This window comes from Grampus griseus (assembly GCF_964374135.1).
Source record: "Grampus griseus genome assembly, chromosome: 14".
In the NCBI taxonomy this organism is placed as follows: Eukaryota; Metazoa; Chordata; class Mammalia; order Artiodactyla; family Delphinidae; genus Grampus; species Grampus griseus.
The window spans coordinates 58,669,754-58,685,971 of record NC_139008.1 but is presented as its reverse complement, the minus strand read 5'-3'; the positions used below and the strand labels follow the sequence as shown (position 1 = coordinate 58,685,971).

Here is a 16,218-nt window from a genome sequence, read left to right as displayed (position 1 = left end):
ATGACAGTTGTAACCAGACGTCACTGCTGGGCTCTTGGTCCTCACTTGAAACTGGATTGGGGGGCTGAGGTGCGGCTGCAGCCTGTCCAGGCTCCTGCAAAAGCTGCTGGACTGTGCTGTTGCTTTTGGCTGTGGAGCCTGCTCTTGAGTGCCCTGCAACAGACTCAGAAAGATAGGCTGGAAACTGGTTGTGCTGTCTTGTTATTTGGGCATCAGTGGTTAGGGTCAGGGAGGGATTGTAGTTTGATTGGGGTAGCAAACTAGAATTTCATCATGCTGCAATCAGTGGAAAATATGCATTATTCAAAAGGAATGTGATTATAGAAATATCCCCCAATTCTGGGCTCACCTTTTACAGATATTCTGACTTCTGGGATGGTTCTTCCCACATGACTAGGAATGTTCCTTGAATATACTTGTCTGGTATTACACAAGTAAAAAAGAAAAATTATACACATACACACAGTTGATTCTTGAACAATATAGGTTTGAACTGAGCAGGTCTACGTACACGTGGATTTTTTTCAATGAATACATTCTACATGATCCAAAGTTGGTTGAATCCTTGGATGCTGAACCACGGATATAGAGGGCTGACTGTAAAGTGATGTGCAGGCTGTACAGGGGGTCAGCGCCCCTAACCTATGTTGTTCAAGGGTCAACTGTGTGTGTGTGTCTGTGTGTATATATGTATACACACACCCACACCCCATGCACATGTACATACATGTGTATGTACTTGTATATGCATAAATAATCTCTGGAAGAATCCACAAGGAACTAATAGTGGGTGCTCAAGGGGTGAGGAACTTGGCTTGCTTGGAGGTCAGGGATGCAAGGAAGACTTAACTGTTTATGATTTGTGAACCACTTGAAGGGATTACCTATTCAAAAAATTAAGGAATATTCAGCACTGAGCAACCATGTTGGGGAGCACCGTGGGCAAAGGTAAACGGAAGTGACTAAGGAAGATCAAGATGGGAAAGGGAAGGGAGCCAGGTGAACTGGGACCCAGAGGAGAGCCCCTACATCTCAGGAGGCTCTCTGCTGAGGTTGTTTCTACCGGGACAACAGAGGAGCCCCATGTGGCCAGCATGACGGTGTCACCTAGTAGCACCAGCCCCCATGACTCTAGGCCTGCCTGCTGGACTCCAGACATGGTGGCCAATTCCCCACAAGAGCTGGTGGGGACACCCTTCCTACAATCCCTGGGTGGGCGGATAAGGAAACAGGTTTTGGGAGGCTAACTTGCAGGAAGGCATGTGGCTAGTGAGTGGCAAGGGGGTGATTCAAATCAAGCTGAGCACCTTTTCTCTACAGAGCTCTGGGGATGCCTCCCTGTGTGCATTTCATAATTCCCAGAAAACCTCTCAGAAAAACAGTTACTACAGTCGTTCAGGGCAGCTTAGCAGAATGGGACCAGGCCATGAAGATGATAGGCTTTGGAGTGGGTAATGTGGAAAGGAACAGGGCATGAGGTCATTCGTTTGATGGATTCGTTTGATGGATTTGAGGGGCTAGGCACTGGGGAAAGGATCTTTGTCAAGACTTGTCGAGAACAGTGTGTTTGGCAATGGTGTGAGGTCCCCTGTATCCCTCAGCCCAGACTTCCCCATGGTCCACCTGCTCCCATCTGGCCATTACTGTCTTGTCCTGTTCCTTGGCTAGGGCCTTAACTACTAGGGATAGGCCTAACCAAATCACTGTGGCAAAGAAAAGCAGCAGATGACAACTAGCATGTTAGGCCTACTCAACCAGGAATCAAGTCAGGCTGGTTTTGTTCCCTGTTTCTAAAGCCAGCTGAATTCAGCTGTACCCCTAGTAACAACTAGATAATGATTCACCCACCCATGGAGTCCAGTTGAGTCTGAGTTTTGCTCCAGTAACCCACAGCATGCAACACCCAATCTCTGAGTTGCTTAAGACACATTAAGATGAAGTTAAAAAATCACGTTACCTGCCAGTGACCCAAAAGCAGACCAGAGTCCTCACATGTCTACAGATTAACAAAAGGTCAACAACTCATGGAGATAGATTTGGACAGGGCAGCCTCACTGTGAGGTGTGAGCTTGATCAAAGAGTATTAAGGGATCCTTGTTCTTTAAAAATAAGTTTTTTTGAATGGAGATTTGACCTTGTCCTTCACATAAAACTGTGATTTTAATTAGAATTAAAGGAAGACATAAATTAAACCCTGGCCGTTCTCAGTTACAGCAGTGCAGCACTGGGACGTTCTGGAGGAGGACCCAGATGTGGGGAGCAAACACATTCACGTTGTGTTGCTAAGAGTAATAACTACTGCAGGTGACACTGGCCATGCTGCAATAGAAGGACACCAAGCCAAGAAAGGGAAGATGACTATAAGCAGAGCGAACACTCTTAACCACTCCAGTGTCAAGCCCCACCTTAGAAGAGCTGGGTTTTTAAAAGCCCTGCACATTCACAAGTGTTGAGGTTATGGTGTAAAGCAGACCCATGATGGTGCCTAGTGGGGAGCGCACAGCACTCTCAAGCTTTCCTCTAATGGATGGGCTTTGAATGTCTGGTCCAACTGGCCTTTAGCTGTGACACCGTGAGATGAATTAATTTGCCTCCCTACAAATAGAGGGACTTCGTGAGGCTGTCTCCTTGGTACTGACGCACTGAAAGGCTATAATCCTACAAAAGCTGTGCGATGAAATAATTTGCAGTATAGAACACAAGAATTCCTCCTTTGAAGGGAAAAGTTCTATTTCCTATTGGAACCCCATAACTAAGAGGTGACATTTGTCCCAAAGCCATTATGTGAAAATGGTGAGCGTTGGCTATTAATGAGGCTAGTCCAAAGTAAGCCTACTTCTGACATTGGTCACTGAAAACATTTCACTATAAACTGGGTGCTTTGCAGCATTCAACTCTATTGTGCTACAAAATAGAGAATGCAGAAACAGGGTGAAAGTAGGAGTGTACAAATAGTTCTTTTCATGGGTGCCAGACAGACTAAGGCTTTCATATAAAAATATTCCACACTTCCCTTGCCCTGTTTAAAGAAGCAGTCCAGTTAGCATACCATGAATAGGTCACACATAGGGTACAGCCAATTCCGACCAACTGGATTTGTAATTTCCCAAACTGGATTCTGCCCAGCATTTTTCTAGGCTAATGGGAATTTTCCTCCTCATCTGATCCCAGCCACCTGAGCCAAGGACAGGTTCCCTCGCCCATTCTAAGACGGTAGAGGCTGGATTCCAAGAAAATTCCTGGAGATACGCCATGAACAGAGTAGCAAAGTTTCCTCCACTCTCCGTATCATGCAGGCTGTATTTCCAATGAGAAACTGCCCCCACTCATACTTGGGGGATGGGGCAGAGAGGCAAAGCTGTTGATGAGGAGTCCCACCCCTGTGATGGAAGGAGGTGGAGAGCAGGGCTGTGGAAGAGAGCTTTCTATCTGACCCAATGCTGTTTCACATAGCTAACTTATAAAATAGTCATGAATCCTGCTAGACTCTGAGTCATTTCTAGAAAAGTTGGAGAGAAAGAGTGAAAGAGCAGCATGTGTTTCTCCCCTATAAAGACACTTTCAGTTAGTTATCCAAGTCCAAATACTGAAGCACACACCAATGGTGAATAGCCTTGCAGGAGCTTCCTGAAACTATTCACAATTTCTAGCATTTCCCTGGCTTCAGAATTACATAGGGATCTTATTTGTGATACTTCAAATTGTTAAGTCAACGATGGGCATTTTCTTTTGAGTAGAAAGAGAGGGCAAGAGAGGGAAGAGAACAGAGAGAAGGATGGGAAGAAGCAAGGGGGTTAGCATCCTCCTCTCAGCTGAGCAGGGCCAAGGGGACTGGCCGTTATCAGTAAGATGCTCCTCTTTGGAGCCATGTGAGGGGCTTACAGCAGCTTCCTACTGAGGCAGTGGGCCAAGACCAGCAGGTACGCTGGAACCACACTGCATATGTGGGAATGTGGGCAGCACCCTGAGGCCCCCAGGTCATACAGGGACAGCATGGGCTCAGAGGCCCACCCCCTGCTGGGGCTCCTGATGGCAGCTTGGCTGTGCCTCACTGGTGAGTAGGAGGGGAAATAAGAGGAAATGGCTTTTGACCAGACCTTTCCAAGCACATCTAATGTTTCTAGCTTAGATGATTTGATAAGCAAGTGTTGTGAACTTGAGGCAGGACCTGTGGTGATGGGTACTGCTGCTTTTTTGTAACCAAAGCCTTGGGTTCTAAGATGGCCTTATCAAAGGGACATAACGTGAAAAGCCTTGTTGGCACTGCCTCCGGCACTGCAGCCGGTTGTGCTTGGGCTGAGGTAACCACTGTTTTTACTTGGCTGGGGCTGCTAGGAGGGTTTGCTGTTGCAAAGGCGTGCACGGTCTGCATAGAAGCTCATGTGTCCACAGGGTCGGGGTGGGGGTGGCTTTAAAGACCTGCCCTCAGTTCCCTTCTCTAACACTTGTGTTTATCGTCCCTTCTGCTTGATAAAGATTCACCTTGACATGGAGATAAGTGTCTGGGAGACAGAGTGCAATGGAGTTAGCAAGAGACCCTCATGAGGTTTCTTGAACCAAACCCGCAGGCTCATCTACTCCTCTTCTCTTGGCATGGGGTAGTGTCAGAGTACTTTGGTTGTCACAAGATCCAGAAGTCTCGGTTCCCAGCCTAGTTGGCCCAAGAGTTCTTCATTAGACAAAGGAAGCAGCAGCTGGTGCCCCAGGTAGAGCAGCCAACACAGAGACTGCTTGTGTTCCTCCTGGCTCCACGCAGACATTGGCTTCTGCAACAGTTTGATCCTTGTGATGAGCTATACAATGTTCTCTGCCCCAGGGAGGGGACCCTGTGGGGGTCCACGGTCCTGCTTACTATGCAACTGGGCCAGCTGCAGAACCGGCATGTTGCACAGTGGACATACTTTGCGAACCTCCAGCCACTTAATAAGGCACCTGCAGAACGAGACAGCACAAGAAGGAAGAGGTCAGTCCCATGCTCGTGGCACCCCCTGCCCATATGCCTCACATGTTGAACATATCTGTTGCTCAGAGGTGGGGACTGGAGTGAACAGCCAGGTCCCAAAGAGTTCTACCACTGGGTGGAGAATGCATTTCGCCCTCTGGAGGAACCAGAGACTCCAGCTTTCCAAGAAGCTACAGTCAGTATGCTATACCCTCAGTCATCCATGACTTCTTAAAGACTGAAGTACATTGAGGAGGGTGGTGAGAAGGAGGAGAAATGAAGTTTTCTAATAGAAATACAAAACACATAAAATTGCAAGAAAAGGGGGAGTATTAAATATGTCTGTAGGAGGGGGGAGGAGATGGTCCCACACTACTATTTACATTCAGACTTATTTATTTTGATTTAAAATAACTATGTTTTTTTTTTTTTTTTTTTTTTTTTGCAGTACACGGGCCTCTCACTGTTGTGGCCTCTCCCGTTGCGGAGCACAGACTCCGGACGCGCAGGCTCAGCGGCCATGGCTCATGGGCCCAGCCGCTCCGCGGCATGTGGAATCTTCCCGGACCGGGGCACGAACCCGTGTGCCCCGCACCGGCAGGCGGACTCTCAACCGCTGCGCCAACAGGGAAGCCCATAACTATGGTTTTGATTAAAATAAGTTTTTAGGAAAGGAAACTCTCATTGGAAAGTTCCAGTAAAACAGCTCTTTATAGCCTGGGCTCCAAGGAGGTGTGGGCTTGTCTGGCGCTCTGCCTGAAGTCCTGCCTTGGTATTCACGTTCCACCACCCTGATCCCTCCTAATGTCACACACACACACAAAACAGCCTGTAGGGCACTTTCAGCTTTCTGCATTATAAACCAGTCATGAAGCCATCAAGCTTGTCTGGCACTGCTCCAAGCCTACAAGTGAGTTGGTCAATGTGCCTCAAACTCAGGTCCTCTTAAATAATTCCACACCAATACTTACTTTCTGTGGAAGGCATGCTTACATGGACAAATCCCCAACTCATCTCGAGGCTTGAAGTCTTCTAGGCACACTGCACAGAGCTGAAAGACAGATTCACAGATGAGGCAAAGTATCTGCTAAGGACTCTCCCAGGCCCCCAAGGGCGGGGGCCTGTAAAGTGCAGGCCCCCAAGGCCCAGCCATTTGAAGGGACTTCCAATGTCCCACAACTCTTTAAGTGAAAGAAACAGGCTCGAATCGGCAAGGTCTTCTGAAGAAGAATCTCCTGCTCTTCCTGTCACGTGTCTTCAAGATGGAGGGCAGATGGGAGAAGACAGAAAGCAAGAGGCAGGTTTCTTTACTTCAGTCCATCAGAAGAGTCTGACTTAGGTTTATTCTCACCAGATAGACTGAGCATAATGTAATTTTCTGTGCTGTGCCAAGAGGCTGACTTTCTGCAGGGAATGCTCTGCCTGCTCAGCAGCAGGGCCCCTGAAGGGACTGCTCGCACCCTGGGGCAGGCCCTGGGGCTCTCCTTTCTCCAGTTTTCATAACTTGGAAACTATAAACCATGGCACAGCCTGCAGTAGTATGCTTCTTGTAGTTCCTGGGGCCCCTTACTTTGGCACTGTCCTTCTGTCAGTGTCTGTCTTTGTCTTATAAAAAGTTATTCAAGAGTCACTGAATTTAACCTTATGAAAATGTGCAGATGGGGCAGGATGGCTCTGACAGGTGGCTAGGCTCCACTGCTTGGAAGGAAGCCTTCTTCAAAGCCAGATGCTGGGTTCCAACCACTACTTCTTGGGCACTTACCAGTGCCCAGGGACACCAGGTATCATCCCATTTACTCACTTTACAAATGGGGAAACAGAAACTCAGAGCAGTAACCATGTTGTCTGAGGTGAGTGGCCAGGTCTGGCTGGGGACCCAGGTCTGTTACACTTTCGTCTGCCCAAAGCTTGAACTCCTCCCTGCTTGCTTCCCTGTTCATCTCCAGGGATCCTGGTTCAACCATCACCATTTCTTGTCCAGACTGCTGACCTGTCTCCCTGTCACCTGTTTCTTAACCTATAACAAGTAACCCAGTATTCTTAGGTTATGTGACAGGACACATGGCTCTTGGTGTCCTGTGGCCAGTGCTGTGGCTGTTGGTCTTCCAACACCCTTCTCCAGGGAGCTCTCAGGGCATTATGTATATAGCAGACAAGATCTTCACAGGAGGAGGAGCATGGATAACTTGTCTTATCAGATTTGGCATTACTGCTGAGACAGCAGGAGAGCAGGGAGGAAGGCAGGACAGATGGCTGGCCTTGGCTCGGACACCCAAGCTGTGTGACTTCTGCCATCATGATGCCTCTCAAGCTCTGTTGCTTCATCTGTAGAGTGAAGATAGTACATACCCCCAGCCCCCTGCCTGGGACTGTCATCAGCTCAGGTTGGGGGCAGGCCTGAGGAGGCAGTAAGGCAGTCTACCAATACCAGTTGTTTTTATTCACGTTTAAATTTAGTGATGGGAGTACTATTTTCAAGCCCAGTTTTGTTTTCTGGAGGAAGGTTAAGAACAAGCTGTGGGTAAAGATGAGAAACTAGCGGTTCCAACTTTGGGATGATCTTTTTTGGGCTTCTGCTTCCCATCTGTAAAGGGGAAATGATGTTCCCACCTCCTACATTGTGTGAAAAGGTCCTCTGGCCTTAACCCAGCTTCCCTCCCAGCATAGCCTTCTGAAAGAGGGTGAGGACTGCTGGCTCTGCCCTGTAGATATTCAGTGCTGACCCTGCCAAAGGGCAAGACGTTGCTTTGGTTATTTTTCCAGAATCCAAAATTAGATTTGTAGCCTTTTCAAATGGAGTTACTATTAATGGCTATTACGTTCTTCTTAAAAAATTCTAAAACCATAGTCACCTGAAAAAAAAAACAAAATAAATTCTGATGTGTTAAGCACTAAAGTTGACCAAAAGCCAAGGTCAATCATGAAGAGAAAAGCCTTAGATCTGACTTCTTAGAAGTTCCCTCAAGGGTCAAACTAATTTTACAAATTTACAGATCATATTTTGCAAATAAGCTTTACTTTCCAGTGTTTCAACAAGATTGTTTCTCTCATTCCTTTTTAAAAATGGAGATATATAATTCACACATCATAATATTCACCCCTGTAAAGTGTACAATTCAGCAGTTTTTCATATATTCACAGAGTTGTGCAACCATCGTACTATCTAATTCCAGAACATTTTTATCATCTGCTTCCAAAAGCCCATGTCCATAAGCAGTCACCCCCCATTCCACCTTCTCCCCTGGCAACCACTAATCAACTTCCTTTCTTGATGGATTTGTTTATTCTGGTCATTTCAAAATGGAATGGAATCATGTAATGGTATCATACAACATGTGGTCTTCTGTGCCTGTCTCCTTTCACTTAGAAAGATACCTTCAAAGTTCATTCATGCTGTAGCATGAATCAATACTTCATTTTTGTGGCAAAATAGTATTCTGTTATATGAATATACCACATTTATCCATTCATCTGTTGATGGCTACTTGGGTTGTTTATACCTTTTGGCTGTTGTGAATAATCTTGCTCTAAACATTGGTGCACAAGTATCTGTTAAGAGTTTTCATTTCTCTTGGGTATATATCTAGGAGTAGAATTGCTGGGTCATATGGTAGCTCTATGTTTAACTTTTTGAGGAACTACTAAACTGTTTTCCAAAGTGGCCAAACCATTTCACATTCTCACCAGCAGTGTATGAGGGCTCCAATTTCTCCATATCTTCAGGTTATTATTATTGTCTGTCTCTTTGATTATATCCATCCTAGATGGTATGAAGTTGACATCTCATTGGGGGTTTGATTTGCATTTCCCTAATGACTAACAATGTGCTTACTGGCCATTTGTGTACCTTCTTTGGAGAAACGTCTTTTCAAATTCTTTGCCCGTTTTTTAGTTGGGTAATTTTTCTTTTTGTTACTGAGTTGTGAGACTTCTTTATATATACTAGACACAAATCCCTTATCAGATAGCCAACTGATTTTGACAAAGGTGCAAAAGCATTTCAATGGCAGAAGGACAGCCTTTGCAACAAATGGTGTTGGAGCAATGGGACATCCATAGACACCAAGCAACCAAAAAAAATTGATAAACTGGAGTTCATCAAATTTAAAAACTTTTGCTCTGCAAAAGATCCTGTTAGGATAAAAAGACTGGGACAAAGTATTTGCAGATCTTTTTATTTTGTAGGCTTTTTATTATTGAGTTGTAAGAGTTCTTTATGTATTCTGGATACCAAACTCTTACCAGATATAAGATTTGCAAATATTTTCTCCCTGTGGTTTGTCTCTTTACTTTCTTTTTTTTCAATCTCTTTTTTTTTTTTCTTTCTTTTTGCTGTATGCGGGCCTCTCACTGTTGTGGCCTCTCCCATTGCGGAGCACAGGCTCCGGACGCGCAAGCTCAGTGGCCATGGCTCACGGGCCCAGCCGCTCCGCGGCATGTGGGATCTTCCCGGACCGGGGCACGAACCCACGTCCCCTGCATCGGCAGGTGTACTCTGAACCACTGCGCCACCAGGGAAGCCCTTTGATTCATTTTTGAGTTCCTTTGTGTATGGTGTGAAGCAGGGCTCCAATTTCATTCTTTAAGTGGTTATCTAGTTATCCCAGAACCATTTGTTGAATAGATTACTCTTTTCCTATTGGATGTCTTGGCACCCTTGTTGAAAATCAATTGACCATAAGTGTATGGGTTTATTTCTGAACTCTCATTTCTATTCCATTGATCTGTATGTCTGTCCATCTGTCTTAAATACTGTAGCTTGGCAGTAAGTTCTGATATTGGGAGGTGTGAATCCTCCAATCCTCTCCTGTTTTTAAGACTGTGTTTGCCATTCAGGGCCTCCTGCATTTCCATGTGAATTTTAAATTCTGCTTGTTAATTTCTACAAAAAAAAGAAAGGGCAGCTGTGATTTTGACAGGAGTTGTGTTGATTTTGTAAATATTTTGGGGGAATACTGCTATATTAACAATAGTAAGTCTTCCAAACCATGAACAAAGGATGTCTTTCCATTCATTTAGGTCTTCTGTAATATCTTTCAATGATGTTTTATAATTTTTCAGTGTACAAGTCTGAGCTTCTTTTGTTAAATTTATGCCTAGGAATATTGTTCTTTTTGATGCTATTGTAATTGGAATTGCTTTCTTAATTTCATTTTCAGATTGTTCATTGCCACTGCATAGAAATACAGCTGATTTTATTTATTTATTTAATTTACTTTATTTTATTTTTGGCTGCATTGGGTCTCAGTTGCGGCACATGGGATGTTCGTTGAGGTATGTGGGATCTTTCTTTGCAGCGCATGGGCTTCTCTCTAGCTGTGGCCTGTGGGTTTTCTCTTCTCTAGTTGTGACATGCAGGCTCCAGGGCTCGTGGGCTCTGTAGTTTGCCGCGTGCAGGCTCTCTAGTTGAGGCGTGTGAGCTCAGTTGTTGTGGTGCATGGGCTTAGTTACCCCGTGGCATGTGGGATCTTAGTTCCCTGACCAGGGATTGAACCTGCGTCCCCTGCATTGGAAGGCAGATTCTTTACCACTGGACCAGCAGGCAAGTCCCTACAGCTGATTTTTGTATATTGATCTTTATCCTGGAAATTTATTGAACTCATTTATCTTGTGATTTTTGGTGGATTCTTTAGGGGTTTCTGTGTTTACAAAATCATATCTGCAAATATAGCTTTACTTCTTTCTTTCAAATCTGGATGCCTTTGATTACTTTTTCTTGCCTAACTGCTCTGCCTAGACTCCTCCAGTACAATGTTGAATAAAAGTGATAAGAGTAGGCATCCTTGTCTTGTTTCCCCTTAAGAGGAAAAGCTTTCAGTCTTTCATTAAGTATGATGTTAGTTGTGGGGTCTTTTTGTTTGTTTTTTAAAATTTTTATTTATTTATTGGTTGCTTTGGGTCTTCGTTGCTGTGCGTGGGCTTTCTCTAGTTGCAGTGAGCGGGGGCTACTCTTCATTGCGGTGTGCGGGCTTCTCACTGTTGTGGCTTTTCTTGTTGCGGAGCACAGGCTCTAGGCATGCAGACCTCAGTAGCTGTGGCATGTGGGCTCAGTAGTCGTGGCTTGGGGGCTTTAGAGTGCAGGCTCAGTAGTTGTGGCGCACGGGCTTAGTTGCTTCATGGCATGTGGGATCTTCCCGGACCAGGGCTTGAACCCGTGTCCCCTGCATTGGCAGGTGGATTCTTAACCACTACACCACCAGGGAAGCCCAGTTGTGGGTTTTTCATAGAAATCTTTATCAAGTTGCAGAAGTTCCCTTCTGCTTCTAGTTTATTGAGTATTATCATAAAAGAATGTTGAATTTTGTCAAATGCTTTTTCTACATCTATTGAGGTGGTCATGTGTTCTCCCTACCCCTTTATTCTGTCAATAGGGGGTATTACATTGACTCATTTTCCTTTGTTGAACCAACCTTGTATTCCTGGGATAAATTCCATTTAGTTATGATATATAATCCTTTTTATATGCTGCTGAATTTGGTTTGCTAGTATTTTGTTGAGGATTTTTACAACTATATTCATAAGGAATATTGGTTTGGAGTTTTCTTTTTTTATGGTGTCATTGACTGGTCTTGATATTAGGGCAATACTGGCCTCACAGAATGAGGATAGGAAACATTCCCATCACTCTTCATTTTTTGAAGTCAAAGAATAGATCCTTTGCAGCCAGTTAAGCCGACTGTGCTCTTTTCCCCATGGGGGCCTGGTGCGCAATGGCTGCAAACAGCAGCCTCCTCGGTAGTGTATGCGGCCTGTTGCCTGTATGGGTTGCCCTAAGGGACCTTGGAGACAGCCCTTTCCAGTGGACATTAATGACTGGCATGCTGTCCCCAATCTAGGCTCCAGACAGGTATGCATGGTGCCTTTGGAAAGCCCCAGGGCACAGTGGCCAGGGTCCACATTGCCAGGTCATAATGTCCATCCGCACCAAGCTGCAGAACAAGGAGCATTTGATTGAGGCCCTCCGCAGGGGCAAGTTCAAGTTCCCTGGCCACCAGAAGATCCACATCTCCAAGAAGTGGGGATTTACTAAGTTTAATGCAGATGAATTTGAAAACATGGTGGCAGAAAAGCGGCTCATCCCAGATGGCTGTGGGGTCAAGTACATCCCTAATCGTGGCCCCCTGGACAAATGGCGGGCCCTGCACTCATGAGAGCCTTGGCGCTGCCCCCTCCCTACCCATGCCCACCAATAAACCCTACTTTCTTGTCAAAAAAAAAAAAAGAAGAATAGATCCTATCAGCCCTGTCAGAAACAGGGCTAGGACATACATTTACTGATTGGTCAGTCTGTAGATACTTGAGTTTATTTGTTTTACATGCTATTGATGGCATCTGCAGAGAACAAAAGGAAGCCGGGTCACGGCATTTCAAAGTAATTTTTTGCAGCTTGAGGAACAGCAGAAGCTTCAAGTTTGTGGGTGCAGTAGGGGCATCATAATGTGAAGGCTCCAGACTCAGAAAGATAGGGTCACCTTCTTTCTCCACACTCAGAAGCTAGAGGACATGCCCATTTTCCTCAACTTTCTTAAACCTCAATTTTTACAAAAGCAAAATAAGGAATAATACTTACATCACCTAAATTTTTTAAAGTGTCAGTTCCCTTGCTCTTAAGATAAATTATATGAAGAAACAGACATCTTGGTAATTTTGCCACCTTGTATACATGATTCCATTTTCTTTACACTGAGATTATACCCATAAATAAAACAAATTTCAAGGGAAAAATGGCTTTTAGTGACCATAGCATATATACTGGAAAGAAGCCTAATTTTCTAGTATTCACAGAGTGCATGATCCCTAAAATGACCAAGAAGGAAGGATTTGACAATTTTCAAGAGGTTGACACAGTCTATAAATTTACCTCAAAATGCAAGCTAGGGAGTGGAGAGTCATGTGGGGAAGACAACGTCACACAATGAAAATGACCCACAGCCCAGGGAATTTAGCCAAAATGATTTTCTTTTAAATATACAATCATTCTTTGATGGTGGTAGTGAACACTAATATACCTTTCCTTGAATAGTTACGAGGATAATCATATCTTTTGCAAAGGCAGCATTCCCAGTTCAGACGTGTCATTTAAGGTTGGAATCTTTAAAAGCTATGAAAGCACTCTAAACATGGCTGTGCTGCTCAGGAAAGATCTGACTTTCTTGTTCCAAACTGAAGTGCAGTGGGACGTCCGTTCCATGGCCCTCATATGTTAGTGTGCTCAGCCCTTTACTGTCCTTGCCTCACTGGCTTATGACTTTCTTTCCTGTGGGATCAGTGCTCCTTGAGGGCAGGGAGGGACTATACTTTGCCCACTCAATCTCTAGGGTCCTGTATACTGTCAGCTCCCTATACATGCTTTGGGGTTTTTTTTAAACTATTTTTGTAAAACAATTTTTACAATTTAAACTGAGGGACGAAACTCAGTTGGGCTCTAAGTATTCATATTATAATTTTAAAATTAATTTGAGTAATGTGATTTATAAGAAGATTGATCAGTAATCCTAGAAAGACTGAGAGGGTTTATACCTCCTCCTACATAAGAAAGGGATGTGGCAAAACTTGTACCACCAGACCTCCTCCTCACTGGACCAAAGGGAAGGGAATGAGCTTGTGGGGAGGTGAGGAGAAGGAAAAGATGTTCCTAACTTCATTTTACACAGGGGGGCAACTCCAATGGGGTTACCTTCCTACAGTCTCTTCTTGTGGAAAGTAGGGTAGAGCAGGGCCATAGCATGTCTGCCACATGACTTCTCACCCACTCTCTGCCTGATCCAGGAAAACTGACCTAAAGATGACTGTTCCTTGTCCTTGTGCAGCTAGGATCCCACCTTCTGCTGAGATGCAGGAGGGAGCAGGTTCTCCTTCCCTTTCTGTATGTATAGGCAATATCACCCTGACAGAAGTGGGGATGGAACCAAACATGTTCAAATTTAGAAGCTATATGGATGGCTGTATCACTGTACTGTACTGTAGATGTGGGCTCAGGGTTCTGATTGGCCCACATGGCCACAGCAGGTGGATGAGGCCTTCTCTGGGAGAGTGGCAGGATAGAAAGAATACAGTACAGAAAAAATATTTGAAGAAATAATGGCTGAAAACTTCCAAAGCTTGGTGAAAGACAAACCTACATATTTATGAAGCCAAAGAAATCCATGCTGAGACATATCATAATCAAATTGCTGAAAACTAAAGACATAGAAAAAAATCTTGAAAGCAGCCAGAGAAAAATGACACATTATGGATAGGAGATTGATGATTCGAATGACTATGAATTTCTCATCAGAAACCATGGAGGTCAGAAGGAAGTGGCACAACATTTTAAAAACGCTGAAGGAAAAGAAATAACCTAGGAATAAAGGTGAAATAGGGGCTTCCCTGGTGGTGCAGTGGTTGAGAGTCCGCCTGCCGATGCAGGGGACACGGGTTCGTGCCCCGGTCTGGGAGGATCCCACATGCCGCGGAGCGGCTGGGCCAGTGAGCCATGGCCGCCGAGCCTGCGCGTCCGGAGCCTGTGCTCCGCAACGGGAGAGGCCACAACAGTGAGAGGCCCGCGTATCGTAAAAAAAAAAAAAAAAAAAGGTGAAATAAAGACATTCTCAGATGAAGGCAAACTAATAGAATTCATAGCCAGCAGATCTGCTCTCAAAGAATTGCTAAAGGAGGTTCATCACATAGAAGGAAAGTGACATAAGAAGGAAACTTGGAAAACTGGGAATTAAGAGCAACAGAAATGGTAACTATTTGGATAAATATAACAAACTATTCGTCCCCTCCTGAATTCTTTAAAATATATCTGATGGTTAAAAGTAAAAAATGTAACACTGTCTGATGCCATTTTCAATGTATATAGGTGTAATATGACACTTACTGTATAAAGGAGTAAAAGTAAAGGGATCTATATGGTGATAAGGTTTCTACATTGCAAATGAAGTGCTAAAAAATTGATTCTAGGTATTTATTTTGTAATCCCTAAGTAACCACTAGAAAATTATACAAAAAGATAAAATCACAATAGATAAAATACTAAAAATGTTCAAATAACCCAAAAGAAGGTAGGAGGAGACAAAGGAATAAGAAAGAGGGGCAAAAGCGGAAGATAAATAGTAAAAGAGTAGACCTAATTTCAAACACATCAATAATTGCATTGAACATAAATGGTCTAAACACATCAATTAAAAGACAGGTTGGCAGGGTGGATTAAAAAACATGACCTAACTATATGCTGTCTATAAAAACACTTCAAATATAAAGACATAATGTGTTTACAGATTAGAAAACTCAACATGGTAAAGATACCAAATTTACCCCGATTTATATATTTGATGCAATACTAATCAAGATCCCAGCAGGATTTTTGTTGTTGTTGTTTGTGTGTGTACAGATAGACAAGCTGCTGTTACAATTTACATGGAAGAGCAAAGGAACCAGACTAGCTAAAACAGTTTTGGAAAAGAAGAATAAAGTTGGAGGAGTCATATTACCTGATTTTAAGACTTGCTATAAAAATACAGTAATCAAGACTGTGGTATTGGTGAAGGGACATAGGCACAGAAATCAATGGAACAGAATAGAGAATCCAGAAATAGACTCACAAAAATATGGCCATTTGATTTTTGATAAAGGTGCAAAAGAAATTAAGTGGAGAAAGCAACCATTCACCATAACCAGAGCTGGGGACACTGTGGTGAACAAATCAAAGACTAAATGCAAATGACAAGCAGATCACAGACTAATGTCAAGGCTCTCAGGCTTTTCTTAAAAAAAACCCATATCTGGCAATAGTTGGCAATAGCCTACATTCCCCTATGGTAACAATTAGCTAGAGCTGAGTGCTGACAACTTCTTTAACACAGGACCTTGCATGCCCCAGTGTGTCACAGCTTCCATGGCACTTTTCTGTTTCTCTTGATACCAAGACTCCATTAGATGCAATTTATTTATTTATGTTTGTTCTGTTTTTTTATAACTTTTGGCCACACCGCACAGCATGTGGGATCATCCACAGATTCAAACAACCACAGACCGTGTAATACTGTAGTATTCACTATTGAAAAAAATCTGCGTATAAGTGGACCCGTGCAGTTCAAACCCATGTTGTTCAAGGGTCAATTGTACTTTTTTTGTTTTTCTGTACGTGGGCCTCTCACTGTTGTGGCCTCTCCCGTTGCGGAGCACAGGCTCCGGACGCGCAGGCTCAGCGGCCATGGCTCACGGGCCCAGCCGCTCCGTGGCATGTGGGATCTTCCCGGACCTGGGCATGAACCCGTGTCCCCTGCATCGGC

General features: G+C 44.2%; 1 protein-coding gene across 1 annotated transcript in view; it reads right to left on the bottom strand.

Moving 5' to 3' along the window:
• Positions 1 to 4,393: 4,393 nt before the first annotated feature.
• The window catches only part of RNF24 (ring finger protein 24), a 135,685-nt gene continuing 123,860 nt past the window's right edge, over positions 4,394 to 16,218 (bottom strand). Inside the window, exons 5-6 of the mRNA XM_082671216.1 lie at positions 5,914 to 5,993; positions 4,394 to 4,932 (exon numbers count right to left, since the gene is read on the bottom strand). Of these exons, the coding sequence (XP_082527342.1) occupies positions 4,794 to 4,932; positions 5,914 to 5,993 (219 nt within the window). The 3' untranslated portion in view covers positions 4,394 to 4,793. The remainder of the gene's footprint in view (positions 4,933 to 5,913; positions 5,994 to 16,218) is intronic.